This window comes from Lampetra fluviatilis, chromosome 12 (assembly GCF_964198595.1).
Source record: "Lampetra fluviatilis chromosome 12, kcLamFluv1.1, whole genome shotgun sequence".
Lineage (NCBI taxonomy): Eukaryota > Metazoa > Chordata > Hyperoartia > Petromyzontiformes > Petromyzontidae > Lampetra > Lampetra fluviatilis.
This window is the reverse complement of record NC_136286.1, coordinates 15,736,261-15,753,860: the sequence shown is the minus strand read 5'-3', so window position 1 is coordinate 15,753,860 and position 17,600 is coordinate 15,736,261. Positions and strand designations below refer to the sequence as shown.

The 17,600-nt window shown below is 46.2% G+C and overlaps 1 protein-coding gene across 1 annotated transcript; it reads right to left on the bottom strand.

Moving 5' to 3' along the window:
* Positions 1–558: 558 nt before the first annotated feature.
* LOC144935255 (ankyrin repeat and LEM domain-containing protein 1-like) lies at positions 559–14,540 on the bottom strand. The gene is made up of 5 exons (XM_078861825.1): positions 14,346–14,540; positions 13,429–13,506; positions 12,045–12,201; positions 9,737–9,866; positions 559–1,758 (listed from the first exon to the last, which is right to left on the bottom strand). The coding sequence occupies exons 2-5, from the start codon at positions 13,482–13,484 to the stop codon at positions 1,592–1,594; spliced, it is 510 nt and encodes a 169-aa protein (XP_078717951.1). The 5' UTR covers positions 13,485–13,506; positions 14,346–14,540; the 3' UTR covers positions 559–1,591.
* Positions 14,541–17,600: the final 3,060 nt, after the last annotated feature.

The following is a 17,600-nucleotide window of genomic DNA, read 5'->3' as shown; positions in this document are numbered from 1 at the left end:
TTGGAGACTCGGTAGAACGTAGGACGTAGACGAAGGCTTCTTCAAGATGAACAACAACGCCGGTCTCTGGGGAACCCGGCTTGTATCCTATGCGACATGGCTGCCTCCCTCCTTGGCCACGACCACCTTCCAGAATCCTCGAACAGGATCTGGACCGGGACCACGTGACCACCCCTAGCCCCCACTTAGGGCCCCTTTGTAGACTTAACCGGTCACGTGTCCTCTCGGGTCAACCAGTGCCATGATCTTTAGTAACCCCGGCACACCCACACCCTATCCTGTAGGGCTGGCACTGTACGCCAAGCGTGGTGCCACCTGACGCTAGCAACCAGCACTCACCGAGCCCCTCTAGGGCCGGTACTACATCCACATCATAGTGGTGTCCGCGATGTCGTTACATCGCACACCGTGCCTCTCTATGGCTGGCACAGCACAGTGACACCCCGCGATGTCACTACACCTGAAAATGTACATTTATTACTAGCATCTTTGCCCGTCCTAGGACGGAAGCTGTAATATTTACGAAAAAATTGAGCAGAGTATAATTGTATCTTGTGTAAATTTAATGGCAGTGAATCTTGCACAAAAGTATGTCATCAACCACAACTGCATTTCACTGTAGCACTGTATTAATGATTCTTGCACAAAACTATGCTATAAAACACATAACTTCATGTCACTGTAGCACTGTATATAACTGACCTTCAATTTGTTAAAATTCACTGCGCTGATACTTTCTTCTCTTCTGCTTTCGGTCGCTGTGTTTGAAATAGGAAATCGATACATCTGCAAAATCACCGAGAAATGTCTCCATAAAGAAGGGGCAATTTGCGCCTAAACAAATTCAATCACTTTAGGTGCAGTGCTCTGAGACTACTTATGGTGGTATGTGCTATAGCTCGCAGGAGTAGCAAACAATTTGAATAGGAGGCAATGGTGGCAAAACAGCAGAGGAATTTATATTTTAGCATAAATTGCAAGCCTAAAGTTGACCTTGCTTTAGTTTGACGTGGCGAATAAATAAATAAAGGCATAAAATGTAGTGGGATGTGGCATGGAATCAATTGTCTGGTAAGCTCTAGATAAAGAGGGGACAATAGACGTTAAAAAATGTCATTTGTGTCTAAACTAATTTTCATTTCCGCTCCACGTTTCTCCTTGCGGAATGACGTCAGCAGTTAATGGTTATAAATTAGCATGAATGTAGTGGCAGGGAATAATAGGAAAAAATGTCATAAAACACCATACTGCATGTAACTGTAGCACTGTATTAATATGAGTTAATATATATAGCTCAGTGGGCCTTACCTAGTAAATAGAATCTAAAAATAATAAACACTTCAGTTAGTATGTTTATTAAAAGACAATCGTCTGCACTGTGAGAAAAACAAATTGTTAACGTGTTGTTCAGCAGTTGTTCTTATAATACAGACTTGGCCCTGTCATTGGAATGTGAAATTAGCACCATTGGCTTGGAGAGTGTTTATGTATTAGCTACTCATGGACAGGATTTTAACCCCTGAAGTTTACTAAAGGCTAGAGGGAGGATATTTTTCTTTGTGACAGTGTGTGTGCCTCTGTGTATGTCTCTTCATGCTGTGAGGTCACGAGGATGAATCTCTCTCCGTCCGTCGAGGTCCATGATGGCCATGGCTCTACTGAGTAGGAAAACGCCGAGCCGGCGGCGTCGGCTCATTGGCCATCCACTCACGAGGCCCGGCACTGAGCCACGTCGCTCGTTACACAAGGAGCCCACGCCTACACATGGCACGGACATACAGACATACACACAGAGATATACACACTCACATAGAGATACACAAAGATATACACACTCACACCGATACACATATATACACACAGAGATACGCAGAGATATACACACTCACACAGAGATACAGATATATACACACTCACACAGAGATACACATACTCAAAGAGATACAGAGACATGGCCATATAGAAATATACACAGCCTCACATAGACAAATATAAAGTTCCCCCCTATAGACATAACATACTGTTGGGGCAAGTAGCACCTATAAAGGCTGGAATGGTACACTATGGAGTGGGTGGCCAGCACCACGACCTTTGTCTCCCCAGTGGCAATGTTAACATAGCACCAGGTACTCATGTGAGGTTGAGCCGGCCTCGGGGAGGCCCAGAACCGGTTCAGATAATCGTCACTGGTGTTGGCCGTGAGCAGGAATCGAACTCAGGTCGCCAGGTTCGTAGCCCAGCACGCTAACCACTGCACTACAAATGCAATCACATAGACACGGAGACATAGGCCATGTAGCCAGATGACTACGTGTCATCTACGTACCTCTTCCACAAGGACGGATGTAGAGTGGATGCCTGGATGGCATCCGTCTCAAAATTTTCCATGAAAACATTGGCTAATTTCTCTCACATTAACAAAGCCACCTCCACGTGCTCGTCGTGGAGGTCGTCCTCCGATCTTACATTAACATGCTAATTTCTCACATTAACATCAATAGCCCCGCCCACTCCGTTTATGACCCTTGGGCTGCACCCATTTCAAACCTTTATAACAGTCTGCCTCAGCAGCTTTCCTCTCTTTTTTCAGCCTGATGACGACCGCTTGCGTTGCGATCGAAACGTCGTAGTTTTTTGTTAATTGTTTTCTTTTCTTTGAACCTATCTACGTGACTTTACCAAAAGACACCAAAGAATATGAACACCAAAGAAATATTAAATACTCCCAAAAACAACTGTTGGCAGTGGCAGAAAACGCGTGCCAACAATTGATTTTGAAAATGTTGAAGTTCTGTGCAAAACTTGGGACTACTGCCCAAGACTAATTAGAGAATCTATAGAAATTGAGAGATAAAATGTATTTTAACCGTTCGGATAGCTACAGGTTTAGTGCTGCTTCGAAGCAAATCATCAAATAATACACTGTTTAACTGCATGCCTATACAGGTCACCACTCGTCTAAACCGATTAACTGTGAGCAGACAATAATAGGTACTGCGATTCTAGATTTGAAGCTTTCGTGACTGCAAGGAATCATCTTCTTAGGTTTTTTCGGTAAAGTCACGTAGAAAGTAAAATAAAATAAAAACAAAAATCACGACGTTTCGGAGGCAACACAAGTCTCCGTCATCAGGTGGGACCGTCACAGCCAGATTAGCTGTATCAAGTGAGGCAATGATTCAAGATGTAATCCCTTAAAAGCGAGTTGAGGGGGGAGGGAGAGGGAGGGGGGAGCTCATCAGACTATGGTAGCCAATGAAAGGAACGTATCGGGAGGGAGGGGGGGCGAGGCCAAAAGGGTGGGCGATGGACGTGGAAGCGCTTGTGCGCAAGCGGCCAATTACTGCACACGCCAACACAATGGAGCGATTGTGTGCAAGCGGCCAGCCACTGCACCCGCCAACACAATGGGCAGAGAGGAGGAGGGGAGGTCTAATACACATGATAGACAAAAGAACGAAAATGATGATGGGTACAAACTTAGGGGGAGCTCATCAGACTATGGTAGCCAATGAATGGAACGTATCGGGAGGGAGGGGGGGGGGCGGGGGGGGGCGAGGCCAAAAGGGTGGGCGACGGACGTGAAAGCGCTTGTGCGCAAGCGGCCAATTACTGCACACGCCAACACAATGGAGAGAGAGGGGGAGCGGGGGGTCTGATACACATGATAGACAAAAGAACGAAAATGCCCATGTTTATACCAATGCTGGCTGAACAATGAAGAGAGTACTGTTAAAATAACTGGGGATGTTAACACTCGGTAAAGTACAGTAAAATAGTGCCTGTCAGATAAGATGGTCCAAAAAATTTGTGATTAAGTCTTTTTTGCGTGGTTGATAACATCTTTCCAATGGTTACTAAGTTTGTACCCATCATCACGGTTGAAATTATGTCTGTGTTTGTATATTTGTATGGCTTCGTGTACAAACCTTTGATGGTAGCCGGGAGGTTTGCAGAGAACCTTGGTCTCGGAAAAGACAATTTCATGAGAGCCCACCGAGTTGTAGCAATGATCGGCCACGGCAGAAGAATCAGTTCTGCCGTGTTTCAGATCTGACTTGTGCTCGCGGACACGATCAGAAACATGACGTTTCGTTTCTCCAATGTAGCAATCACCACAAATGCAACTCAATTTGTAGACTCCAGGATACTGTAAGTCAGGAACGACATCCTTCACAGATGGAATCAGATCACGGATTTTATGCACTGTACTGAATCGGACTTGGATCTTATGTTTGTTTAGAATTTTGGAGATCTTTTTGGTCACGCCAGCTATGTATGGTAACGTGATGGTTTTGGTCGGAGTTTCATGTGGCTGTTTCTGTGTGGTGGGAGAGACAGCTTGGCGGATAGTACGGTCAGAGTATCCGTTCATCCTGAGGGCCCGATGTACATGTCTTAATTCACCGGTCAGGTGGTGTTTGTCAGAAATGCCATGTGCTCTGTGGTATAGCGTTTTGATGAGAGAGTTCTTTTGAGATGGGTGGTGGTGGGAATCCGGTTTCAAGTAGGAGTCTGTGTGGGTGGCTTTTCTGTAGACAGAATGTCCCAAGGAACCGTCAGGACTCCTCTCAAACAGAATATCCAAGAATGGTAGTTTACCGTCTTTCTCCACTTCCATGGTGAATCTGATGGATGGGTGTCTAGAATTGATGTGGTCCAAGAAGTGGTTCAATGCCGGGAGGCCATGTGGCCAGATGACGAAAGTGTCATCCACATATCTCTTCCACAGGGAAGGACGCAGGGTGGATGTCTGGATGGCGTCTGATTCAAACTTTTCCATGAATATGTTGGCTATAACTGGTGACAAAGGGGAGCCCATAGGGGTACCCTCATTCTGTTTGTAGAAGGTGCCATTCCAGGTAAAATAGGTGTTGGTGAGGCAATGCCTAACCAGCGCAGGTGCATCAGAATTCAATCCATGTTGGACTAAGTCCTCAATTATTGTTAGGGTGTCCGGTACTGGGACTTTGGTAAACAAAGATACTACATCAAAGCTGACGAGGATGTCATCAGGAGATAGTACCATGTCCTTAACCATAGAGACTAATTGGGTTGAGTTGAGTACTGCTGAAGAGGTCTTGCCTGTGAAAGGGAGCAGAGTATCTGATAGAAAACGGGCTAGTTTGTACGTAGGAGAGTTTATCGTCGACACAATGGGTCGTAGTGGGGTGCCTTCCTTATGGATTTTGGGAAGACCATAGAGTCTGGGAGGTCTTGCCGCCGATGGTTTTAGAGAGGGACGTTTGCTTGGTTCGATTAGGGAAGTCGAACTCGTGATGATACTGTTGGTTTTCGTCGTTAGGCTTTTAGTGGGATCGTTTTTAATTTTGGAGTAACTCCCATCATTAAGAAGGTCCAGGATTTTGTTGTTGTATGAATCTTTATCCATGATGACCGTGGCATTGCCCTTGTCTGCCGAGAGGATGACTATATCATCTCTCTTTTTTAGGTCCGCGAGTTCAGAGCGTTCGTTTTTGCTGATGTTACTAGTGGGTTTCTTAGCATTCTTAAGAATAGTAGCTATTTCAGCTCTTGCTACATCCGCATGGATGACTCTCTTACAAACACATTTAATGTTAACACAAAAAATGTCACCTTCTGATTGGAACCACGTTGATAACATGACTTCTGCTTCTGCTGACTCACTGTCAGCCAAATGCAAAGCTAACCTGATTTCTAAATTCAACCTCCTATCTAAGAAGAAACCAGACCCACACATCGCAAAGCTGGATGTTAACAAGACCGTGATTAATCAGAGTAACATCCCAATTTCTGACACTCTAAAAACGGTACTGGCCAAAGGACTAAATTTCGCCGTCACCCCCAAATATATACCAGTAGAGGATATGATTTCCCAGATTGATGTAGCCCTCAGAGGCATAGGACACATCCATGCGGATGTAGCAAGAGCTGAAATAGCTACTATTCTTAAGAATGCTAAGAAACCCACTAGTAACATCAGCAAAAACGAACGCTCTGAACTCGCGGACCTAAAAAAGAGAGATGATATAGTCATCCTCTCGGCAGACAAGGGCAATGCCACGGTCATCATGGATAAAGATTCATACAACAACAAAATCCTGGACCTTCTTAATGATGGGAGTTACTCCAAAATTAAAAACGATCCCACTAAAAGCCTAACGACGAAAACCAACAGTATCATCACGAGTTCGACTTCCCTAATCGAACCAAGCAAACGTCCCTCTCTAAAACCATCGGCGGCAAGACCTCCCAGACTCTATGGTCTTCCCAAAATCCATAAGGAAGGCACCCCACTACGACCCATTGTGTCGACGATAAACTCTCCTACGTACAAACTAGCCCGTTTTCTATCAGATACTCTGCTCCCTTTCACAGGCAAGACCTCTTCAGCAGTACTCAACTCAACCCAATTAGTCTCTATGGTTAAGGACATGGTACTATCTCCTGATGACATCCTCGTCAGCTTTGATGTAGTATCTTTGTTTACCAAAGTCCCAGTACCGGACACCCTAACAATAATTGAGGACTTAGTCCAACATGGATTGAATTCTGATGCACCTGCGCTGGTTAGGCATTGCCTCACCAACACCTATTTTACCTGGAATGGCACCTTCTACAAACAGAATGAGGGTACCCCTATGGGCTCCCCTTTGTCACCAGTTATAGCCAACATATTCATGGAAAAGTTTGAATCAGACGCCATCCAGACATCCACCCTGCGTCCTTCCCTGTGGAAGAGATATGTGGATGACACTTTCGTCATCTGGCCACATGGCCTCCCAGCATTGAACCACTTCTTGGACCACATCAATTCTAGACACCCATCCATCAGATTCACCATGGAAGTGGAGAAAGACGGTAAACTACCATTCTTGGATATTCTGTTTGAGAGGAGTCCTGACGGTTCCTTGGGACATTCTGTCTACAGAAAAGCCACCCACACAGACTCCTACTTGAAACCGGATTCCCACCACCACCCATCTCAAAAGAACTCTCTCATCAAAACGCTATACCACAGAGCACATGGCATTTCTGACAAACACCACCTGACCGGTGAATTAAGACATGTACATCGGGCCCTCAGGATGAACGGATACTCTGACCGTACTATCCGCCAAGCTGTCTCTCCCACCACACAGAAACAGCCACATGAAACTCCGACCAAAACCATCACGTTACCATACATAGCTGGCGTGACCAAAAAGATCTCCAAAATTCTAAACAAACATAAGATCCAAGTCCGATTCAGTACAGTGCATAAAATCCGTGATCTGATTCCATCTGTGAAGGATGTCGTTCCTGACTTACAGTATCCTGGAGTCTACAAATTGAGTTGCATTTGTGGTGATTGCTACATTGGAGAAACGAAACGTCATGTTTCTGATCGTGTCCGCGAGCACAAGTCAGATCTGAAACGCGGCAGAACTGATTCTTCTGCCGTGGCCGATCATTGCTACAACTCGGTGGGCTCTCATGAAATTGTCTTTTCCGAGACCAAGGTTCTCTGCAAACCTCCCGGCTACCATCAAAGGTTTGTACACGAAGCCATACAAATATACAAACACAGACATAATTTCAACCGTGATGATGGGTACAAACTTAGTAACCATTGGAAAGATGTTATCAACCACGCAAAAAAGACTTAATCACAAATTTTTTGGACCATCTTATCTGACAGGCACTATTTTACTGTACTTTACCGAGTGTTAACATCCCCAGTTATTTTAACAGTACTCTCTTCATTGTTCAGCCAGCATTGGTATAAACATGGGCATTTTCGTTCTTTTGTCTATCATGTGTATCAGACCCCCCGCTCCCCCTCTCTCTCCATTGTGTTGGCGTGTGCAGTAATTGGCCGCTTGCGCACAAGCGCTTTCACGTCCGTCGCCCACCCTTTTGGCCTCGCCCCCCCCCGCCCCCCCCTCCCTCCCGATACGTTCCATTCATTGGCTACCATAGTCTGATGAGCTCCCCCTAAGTTTGTACCCATCATCATTTTCGTTCTTTTGTCTATCATGTGTATTAGACCTCCCCCTCCTCCTCTCTGCCCATTGTGTTGGCGGGTGCAGTGGCTGGCCGCTTGCACACAATCGCTCCATTGTGTTGGCGTGTGCAGTAATTGGCCGCTTGCGCACAAGCGCTTCCACGTCCATCGCCCACCCTTTTGGCCTCGCCCCCCCTCCCTCCCGATACGTTCCTTTCATTGGCTACCATAGTCTGATGAGCTCCCCCCTCCCTCTCCCTCCCCCCTCAACTCGCTTTTAAGGGATTACATCTTGAATCATTGCCTCACTTGATACAGCTAATCTGGCTGTGACGGTCCCACCTGATGACGGAGACTTGTGTTGCCTCCGAAACGTCGTGATTTTTGTTTTTATTTTATTTTACTTTCTACGTGACTTTACCGAAAAAACCTAAGAAGGTACTGCGATTTCCATGCACACAAACAACACCATGTACAAGAACAATGTGAATGCACAATGTGAATGCACAATGTGCATGCAAAATGTTTGTTGATTATCAAATGAATAACCCAACCGGTAATGGATACCCATTGCAATTTATATGCATTCATTAATGCCCCCCCTCGCTATGGCTTTCGCACCTGAGGGGCACACAAGTGACATCAGATTTATCCCTCTATTTACGAATGAAAAAGGATGATTTTTCCACAAATCTGGCTGATGATGTTAGTTGTAATTATTGGCAAAACGTCATACTCAAATTGTAAATGTGTAGTTACTCTCCAACACACTGTCGTGCTGTACTAGTAACGAATTGACATGTTCTGTTTACGTGACAACCCTTGCTAATTGGCTGTGTCGGGTGGTGGCGGGTTTAACACATTTATATTTACACGATCTAACCCAGACATCCTCTATTATAGGCATAGACACTCACAAAGACATACCAAGATCTCCAAATAGCCTTAAAGTCCACTTCGAGTGAGGGGTAAAGTGTAAGCGGGAGGGGTAGAGTGTGAGTGGTAGGGGTAGAGTGTGAGTGGCCTTCATAGGTGCCCGCTAACAGCACTAGCCTCCACAGGTTTGTTAAGGCTATATGGGGGATCTCTGTGTGAGTGGTAAGGACAGAGTGTGAGTGGTAGGGGTAGAGTGTGATTGGTATGGGTAGGGTGTGAGTGGTAAGGGCAGAGTGTGAGTGGTAGGGGTAGAGCGTGATTGGTAGGGGTAGAGTGTGATTGGTAAGGGCGGAGTGTGAGTGGTAGGGGTAGAGCGTGATTGGTAGGGGTAGAGTGTGATTGGTAGGGGTAGAGTGTGAGTGGTAGGGGTAAAGCATGATTGGTAGGGGTAGAGTGTGATTGGTAGGGGTAGAGCGTGATTGGTAGGGGTAGAGTGTGATTGGTAAGGGTAGAGTGTGAGTGGTAGGGGTAGAGTGTGATTGGTAGGGGTAGAGTGTGAGTGGTAAGGGCAGAGTGTGAGTTGTAGGGGTAGAGCGTGATTGGTAGGGGTAGAGTGTGATTGGTAGGGGTAGAGTGTGATTGGTAGGGGTAGAGTGTGAGTGGTAAGGGCAGAGTGTGAGTTGTAGGGGTAGAGCGTGATTGGTAGGGGTAGAGTGTGATTGGTAGGGGTAGAGTGTGAGTGGTAAGGGCAGAGTGTGAGTTGTAGGGGTAGAGCGTGATTGGTAGGGATAGAGTGTGATTGGTAGGGGTAGAGTGTGATCGGTAAGGGTAAAGTGTGAGTGGTAGAGGTAGAGAGTGGTAGGGATAGCGTGAGAGTGGGAGGGGTCTAACCTAATGCGTCAATGATGCACGACTCCCGAGTGAGTGACTCAGCAGAGGTGGAGGAGTGGAAGCAGGGGATGTTGATGACTCCGCGTCCCGCTTCCCAGACGGACAAAACGCGGGCAACCTTCTGGCTCGGCTGGGCACACGGAAACACATGCAGAGACAGACACACACAGAGACAGAGACAATCACATACAGATACACAGATGTTTGTGTAAACATCACCACTGGGGAGACAGGCGACCAGGCATGGTGCTGGCCACCCACCCCATCGTACAGTAGAACCTCTGGTCACAAACGCTTCTGACCACGACCAAATCGGGTTACGACCAAAAAATTCACAACATTTTTTAATCTGGTCACAAACACAAACTCGGGTGACGATCAAACTCGGCCGCGGTCGATTTCCCCTTCCGCGCCATTTTTTTTGTAAGCGCCAAATTTCCTGTTGTTTGTTTACAAACAACACAAAGCGTAACAGTTATGTATATCACTTTTGTTATATAAAATTCCTAGTAAGATATTAATTTTGTGAGTGTAGTCATACCCCTACCCCCTCATTCAAGCCGTAATTTAGAGAGCGAAAGCGCTGAGTACGTAAATCGCTAACATAAGAACCGTTAATCTCTTCTCGCATTATTCATATGATGATGCGGTGAAGTAAACGTTCATACGATATTACGATGAATGCTTCCAAAAACAATTCTGTACCCAAATATTACTGTTAACTTACTTTCAATATAAACATGAATTGCTCGTACGAATATTCTCTCTCTCTCTCTCAGAATCGACCGACTGATGTAGCAGAAGAAACAATCATCTTGTTGAACGATTCTAAACCTTGACGCGGCAATGTTAGTTTACTCTGTTGTTCAAGGTATTCTCAGTGTTATTCAATGTTTTTACATTTAGTTTACTATTACACTGTGAATTCTATGGCATAATTAACTATTTTTGTGCTTAAAAATCTTTAAAAAACAATATTTATATACAGTTCATAGGAGTCTGGAACGGATTAGTCATATTTACATACAATCCAATGGGGAAATTAGGTTCGAGTCACAACCAAATCGGGTTGCGACCAAAGTTATGGAACGAATTATGGTTGTGACCAGAGGTTCTACTGTATACCATTCTGGCCTTCATAGGTGTTTGCAAACAGCACTTGCCACAACAGTCTATTCAGGCTATATGGGAGATCTTTATATTTGTGGTGAGTGTACCTCTAAATGTGGCGAGTGGCTGGCCTGGCATTTGGCCTGGCACAGACATCATGGTGACATCACCGCCACTTAGTGGCAAATGGCATCTGTTGTTGTTGGTGAGTGTACCTGTGTCTGTGGTGAATGGTGATGAGTGTATCCGTGTGTGGTGAGTGACAGTGTGGTGAGTGTACCTATTCTTAGGTTTTTTCGGTAAAGTCACGTAGGTAAAAACATTAAAAAGTAAAATAAAATAAAAAATAAAAATCACGACGTTTTGGAGGCAACACAAGCTTCCGTCTTCAGGTGGTACCGTCACAGCCACGTCAGCTGTATCAAGTAAATGAGAGATTGTAGGAGCTACCACTCCGTTTATATAATGGTTGGAGAAGGTGGTGGGGCAAGGGCCGCATACTTATTATTAATATGGTAAGGTGAGGCTTGAGACTAAGAATAGACTGCACAACAAAGGCTGAGCCTTTGTTGTGGAGAGGTGCGGTTTGTGACTCAACCTGTAACAAGAAGACCACCACTAAACATGGTAAAACAGTAATGGTTGTCTGTCAAATAAGATTGGCAAATAAGTGTAGTTAAATCTTTTTTGCATGGTTAATCACATCTTTCCAATGATTACTCAGTTTGTAACCGTCATCACGGTTGAAATTATGTCTGTGTTTGTATATTTGTATGGATTTAACTACACTTATTTGCCAATCTTATTTGACAGACAACCATTACTGTTTTACCATGTTTAGTGGTGGTCTTCTTGTTACAGGTTGAGTCACAAACCGCACCTCTCCATAACAAAGGCTTAGTCTCAAGCCTCACCTTACCATATTAATAATAAGTATGCGGCCCTTGCCCCACCACCTTCTCCAACCATTATATAAACGCAGTGGTAACTCCTGCAATCTCTCATTTACTTGATACAGCTGTCGTGGCTGTGACGGTACCACCTGAAGACGGAAGCTTGTGTTGCCTCCGAAACGTCGTGATTTTTATTTTTTATTTTACTTTTTAATGTTTTTACCTACGTGACTTTACCGAAAAAACCTAAGATTATGAATCATTGCAGTCACGAAAGCTTCAAATCTAGAATTAAGTGAGTGTACCTGTATGTGTGGCGATTGGAGGTGAGCCATTGCCTCCTGGAGATGATGAAACGGGCGATTTCCTGAACCTTTTCCAACGTAGAAGATGGAACTCACGAAGATACGGAACTGCTCACCACCTTGCTCACCACCTCCACTTGGAGCCATAAGTTTGCTGCTGACCAAGTATAACAACAACAATAGCCGTCGTTTGTTATTTAGTGGCAGTAACATCATCACGGCGCCTGTGCCAGGCTAGGTGCAATTTGAAGCCGTCATGTGAAGTGTGGAAGGCTCGCTGCTGGCAGGTCAGGGGACAGACCCAGGTTCCAAGGGTTGATTACTGTGCCAGGCTAGGTGCGGGAGGTCACATATATGGGCATGAGGTCACGGGACAGACTCCGGCGCTATGGGTTGACTTACGGAGATGACTGGCAGATGCACCACCTGTGCCCCCTCCTACTGTGGCAATTTCCCTAGCCGCCCGGCACTCTGTTCGTTGTTATGAGCGTCGCTCCTCTGCCCCCCACTGTTGTTAGAGGGTGACTGCCTCCAACTGCCCAGTCGCCTCAAGGTGCACCTAGCCTGGCACTGCCCAGTAGTATCCTTCACAAGCCTCCTTCTCCGCAGAGGCTGATCTTGACACCACATCCTCCTGTACCGCACCAGCTCCATCTCTTGTCTAGCCCATGCCACTCACCCACTCGTCTCTGATAAGTACGGTTGGCTACATAAGGTGCGAAAGAAGTTCAGGTTCACCAACCCACCCACTCGTCCACCTACTCGTCCACTCACCCAACCCACCCACTCATCCACCAACCCACCCACTAACCTACTCACCCATCAGTCCATCTTTTCTCCAGGTCGTGCTACATCTATTAGCCCCTCTACTCTTGCCAAACATGCTGGTTTAATTTCTAAAAAACTATAGAAAGTATTCAAAGACAAAACCCCCCGTATAGCTTTAACAGACTGTTGGAGCAAGTGCTGCTACTGAGTAGCAATTATAAAGGCTGGCACGGCACGAGGTGGATGGCCAGCACCACGCCTGGCCGTCTTTGTCTCCCTAATGGCGATTTTAAACATCACACCAGGTACTGATTTAAGGCTGAGTCGGCCTAGGAGATGCCCAGGGACCGGTTAAATTATTCGTCACTGTTTTTGGTCAAAAGCAGAAATTTAACTTGGGTTGCCAGGTTCGTATCGCACTGCACTAATCACTGCGCCACCGTTCCCATACACAGAAAGTATAAAACAGAGATAGACACGGACACACAGATATGCTGCAGCTACTGTTGGTGCTACTGATGCTGCTGCTGATGATGTTGATGATAATTCTGTTGCTACTAATAATTCTGCTGATGAGGCTACTGATGCTGCTGCGGATGATGCTGCTGCTGCTCACCGCGGGTCAAGCAGGAGGTAGTTGAAGCAGTTCTTGATGCACCGAACCCTCCCCATGCTCCTCCGTCTGCCCCTCGGCCTAGGTCGTGAGGTTAGGGTCCAGGAGTCGAATTGGGACTTCACGAGCTCCTCATCCTCGGAGCAGTCGGGAATCAGGCCAGTCAACAGAGCCCGACGCATCTCCAGGCTGTAGCACACTGGCATCATCAACAGCATCATTATACATCATCACCCATCATCATCAATAACCCATCATCATAAACCATCCATCACCAAACAAATAATCTTCAGTAGCAGCAACATTATCAGCAGCAGTAGTAGCATGATCAGCAGCATCAGCAGCAATATCATCAGCACCATAAGCATCACACAAATGTGGGGATGTGAGTGTTAGTGATAATGTACATTTACAATTTGGATTTGTATAGCGTCCAAATTTCGACCACATCTCAAGACGCTGTCGGTCATAGGTCTCTCCATGAGCCTGTGTGTCTGTGTAAGCATGTGTTTCTGTGGGAAGCGGTGACGCAGTGATTAGTGTGTTGCGCTACAAATCCGGAGATTCGAGTTCGAGTCCCGCTCACGGCCAATAGTGACGAAAACTATCTGAACCGGTCCTGGACCTCCCCTAGGTCGACTCATCCTGAAATAAGTACCTGGTGCGGTGTGTAAACATCACTACCGAGACGATAAAAGCGGCCGGCCGGGCATGGGGCTGGCGACCCACACCCTCTTGGTGTGCAGTGCCAGCCTTAAAAACTGCTACTCGCTAACAGCATTTGCCCAACAGTCGGTAAAGGCTATATGGGTGATCTTTGTCTTCGTGTGAACTAAGGGGTGTCAGAGTGTAAGTCTCTGTATCCGTGGCACATGGTGCGTGGCACGCGCACAGTGGGTGGCACACACGTATGTGCCTACCTGTGAGCGAGGGTGGCGTGGCGGCTTGGGCTAGGCTCTGGCAGTCCGACGCTGATGCCACCACGCGCATGAGCAGGAGTCTCTGCATGAGTCCACGTGTGCTGCTTACGACTGGAGCCGCCCTGACGCCCAGAGCGTTGAGCGCCCCACGCAACTCCATATCGGGCAGGGACAGCACCCACAGTGGCACAGAACAACCCACTTCACGCCCACCACCACCATCACCACTAAAACAGCGACCATCACAATGATCAACACCATCATCATGATGATCACAATCATCAACACCATCGCCAAAGCCACTAATTTGAAATTCACCATCAACATCTTGACATAAAGCATGATCATCATCATTGCTGTCACCATCACTAATACCACCACCATGCATGTCATAATTAACACCATCACCACCACGACCAACACCGCAATAATCGACATCATCACCACCACCACTCTGACCACCACCTCCACCAACATCAGCATCACAACCCAGGCTTGACACTTCACTCTCTGTCCAAGACAAGGTTACTTGAACGTCCTGATCTTTGAGTTCCGTGTCTAAGCAGACACTTGAGCTTTGTCCGAATGTCTGTGTAGTGTTGCCCAAGTCCAACAATGGATCTAGCGTCTTTTCGGACGAGTCAGACACATCACCAAACCAAGGCAAGGTACATTGAATGTCCTGATCTTGGAGTTCCGTGTCTAAATAGACACTCGATTCTTGTCCGAGTGTCCGTGTAGCACTGTCCGAGTCCTCTAAATAGGATGTCTTCTCAGACGAGTCAGACACATCACTAAACCAAGGCAAGGTACATTGAATGTCCTGATCTTTGAGTTCCGTGTCTAAATAGACACTCGAGTCTTGTCCGAGTGTCCGTGTAGCAATGTCCAAGTCCAACAATGGATCTAGCATCTTCTGAGACAAGTCAGATACATCACTAAACAAAGACAAGGTACACTGAATGTCCTGGTCTTTGAGTTCTGGGTCGAGGTAGACACTTGAGTCTTGTCCGAGTGTCCAATGGGATGTGTCCGAGTCCTCTAAACAGTTTAAAGTGCACTTGGACAACGAGGCTGTGTCTTCTCTCGTGCTGAAGTTAGGAGGTCCAGCATCATGATCATCATCATGATAATCGGAATCATCATGATCATCATCAGCATTGTCATAGTCATCATCTTCACCTTGTCCACAGATTTCTTGAGGATTATCTCCAATCACATCATCATCAACATCATCTCGAACAATGCAGTGGACATTAACACAATCTCCAACATCATAATCATCACGATCAGGAAACTGATCTTGATCACAAATGTATTTAGTATCACCATCATCAGCATCACTGTTACTCTGGTAAGGGTTTGGGGGTTCGGAATGGTGATGCGGTGATGGTGCACAGGTCACCCACAAAGTTTGTTCTTCACAAACACCATCACCACCATCACCACCATCTCTACCAACACCATCATCATCGCCTCCATCACCACAGACATCCACATCCACACCACAGCTATTGTGAACAGAACCAATAGGACTGTTGTTTCCACAACCATCATCACTACCACCACATTCACCAAAACTACTATCGTGACCACCACCATCAGGATCAACACCACCATGATTACTACCACCATCTCCAAATCTCATTGCATCCTCAGAGTGGCAATCGTGGTTTAGCAAAAGCGTTTGAGTGACATCTTCATCATCATCACCACCATCATCACCACCTCGCGCTCCCATCTTTGTTGATGCAATCAACCTTAGGCGGAACATCTCCATCATCACCATCACCTCATGGCCATCACCACCATCGCCACCACCATCACCACTACTCCGGTGGCGTAAGCGGGGGGTGCGAGTGGGAAGAGGGGGCGTGGAGTCAAACTGGGAGAAGAGAGACTCAGACCCACAAGCCAGCTGAAGATGATCATCATGATGACAATGATCAACATCATGATCCTGCTGGTGTTGATTATTATAATCCTGGAGATCCTGTTGCTGCTGATTCTGCTGATCGTGATGATGATTCTGTTGCTGCTGCTGTTGATTTTTCTCTACCGCATTCCGCTTTCTCCGGATCGTGACAAAGCTTCGTAAATGCTCGGGGATGAAGGGGCAAGCTGGCGGTGTCTTTTCCTCCGTCATCTCCTCCTTCTCCACCCCGGCCTCCATCACCACGAGCTCGGAATACTTGTCTGTCGCGTCCCCTAGAGATATAACGCACACAGGTTGGGAATGGCTGCTCCACAACATTGCTTTACAGTGAGCTTGGCAGAATTCAATATAAAGGCAGACCCTGCTTAGCCCATCCACGTAGAACGCTGATTTGTTAGAGCGTTCTTTGTCCTGCAGCACTGTTTACCTAAACAAATATAAAATCAAAAATATCTACAAAGCGCTGACGAGTGACAACACGAAGCAGCGCTCGCCAAGGACACGTACCCGCCCCCATCATTCGCTTAGCCAATGAGAGCGACGGACGCTCTAACCCCCCCCCCCCCCGCGATTCGATTATCACGATTCGTACTCAATCACATAAAAACATTTTATCTGTTAACCAATCAGGTTTGTTAATGATCAAGAACGCCACCTGATGACGGACGCTTGTGTTGCGCCCGAAACGTCGTGATTTATTTTATTTTATACCAACGTGACTTTACCGAAAGAACCAAAGAGTAAAGAACTCCATAATACAGGGGTTTTTTTTGGTTAGATCTCGTAAATATAGAAATGTGTCGTTAAACCCGCCACCGCCCAACACAGCCAATTTAGTAAGGTTTGTCACGTGAACAGAACATGCCAATTCATTACTAGTACAGCACACCTGTGTGTTGGAGAGCCAAGCCACACATTTTAAATCTGAGTACAATGTTTCGCCAGAAATTACAACTAGCTTCATCAGGCGACAGACAGACTTGCGATCCGGTGTGCTGTACTAGTATCGAATTGGCATGTTCTGTTTACATGACAAACCTTACTAAATTGGCTGTGTTGGGCAGTGGCGGGTTTAACGACACATTTATATATTTACGCGATCTAATACAAAAAAACCTGTATTATAGATATTGGTTCCGAAAGCCTACGTGTTAAACTAATCAATAACTCAATGCTTCGCTCCAGTAATTTAACTCACTCTTCTATCACTCCTACTGTGGTTACTACAGGCAGACCTCACTTTATTGCCTTGTCTCTGTACCAGCGTTAGGCCAGAGAACGTCAAAATGCGAACAGTACACGAATAATGCAAACATACA

Coding starts and splice junctions, on each gene's coding strand:
- LOC144935255 (XM_078861825.1), bottom strand. CDS start 13,484: ATGGGGAGGGTTCGGTGCATCAAGAACTGCTTCAACTACCTCCTGCTT. Junction 12,202..13,428: donor TACCTCCTGCTTGACCCGCG/GTGAGCAGCAGC, acceptor ATACTTGGTCAG/CAGCAAACTTATGGCTCCAA. Junction 1,759..9,736: donor GTGCATCATTGACGCATTAG/GTTAGACCCCTC, acceptor TGCCATGTGTAG/GCGTGGGCTCCTTGTGTAAC.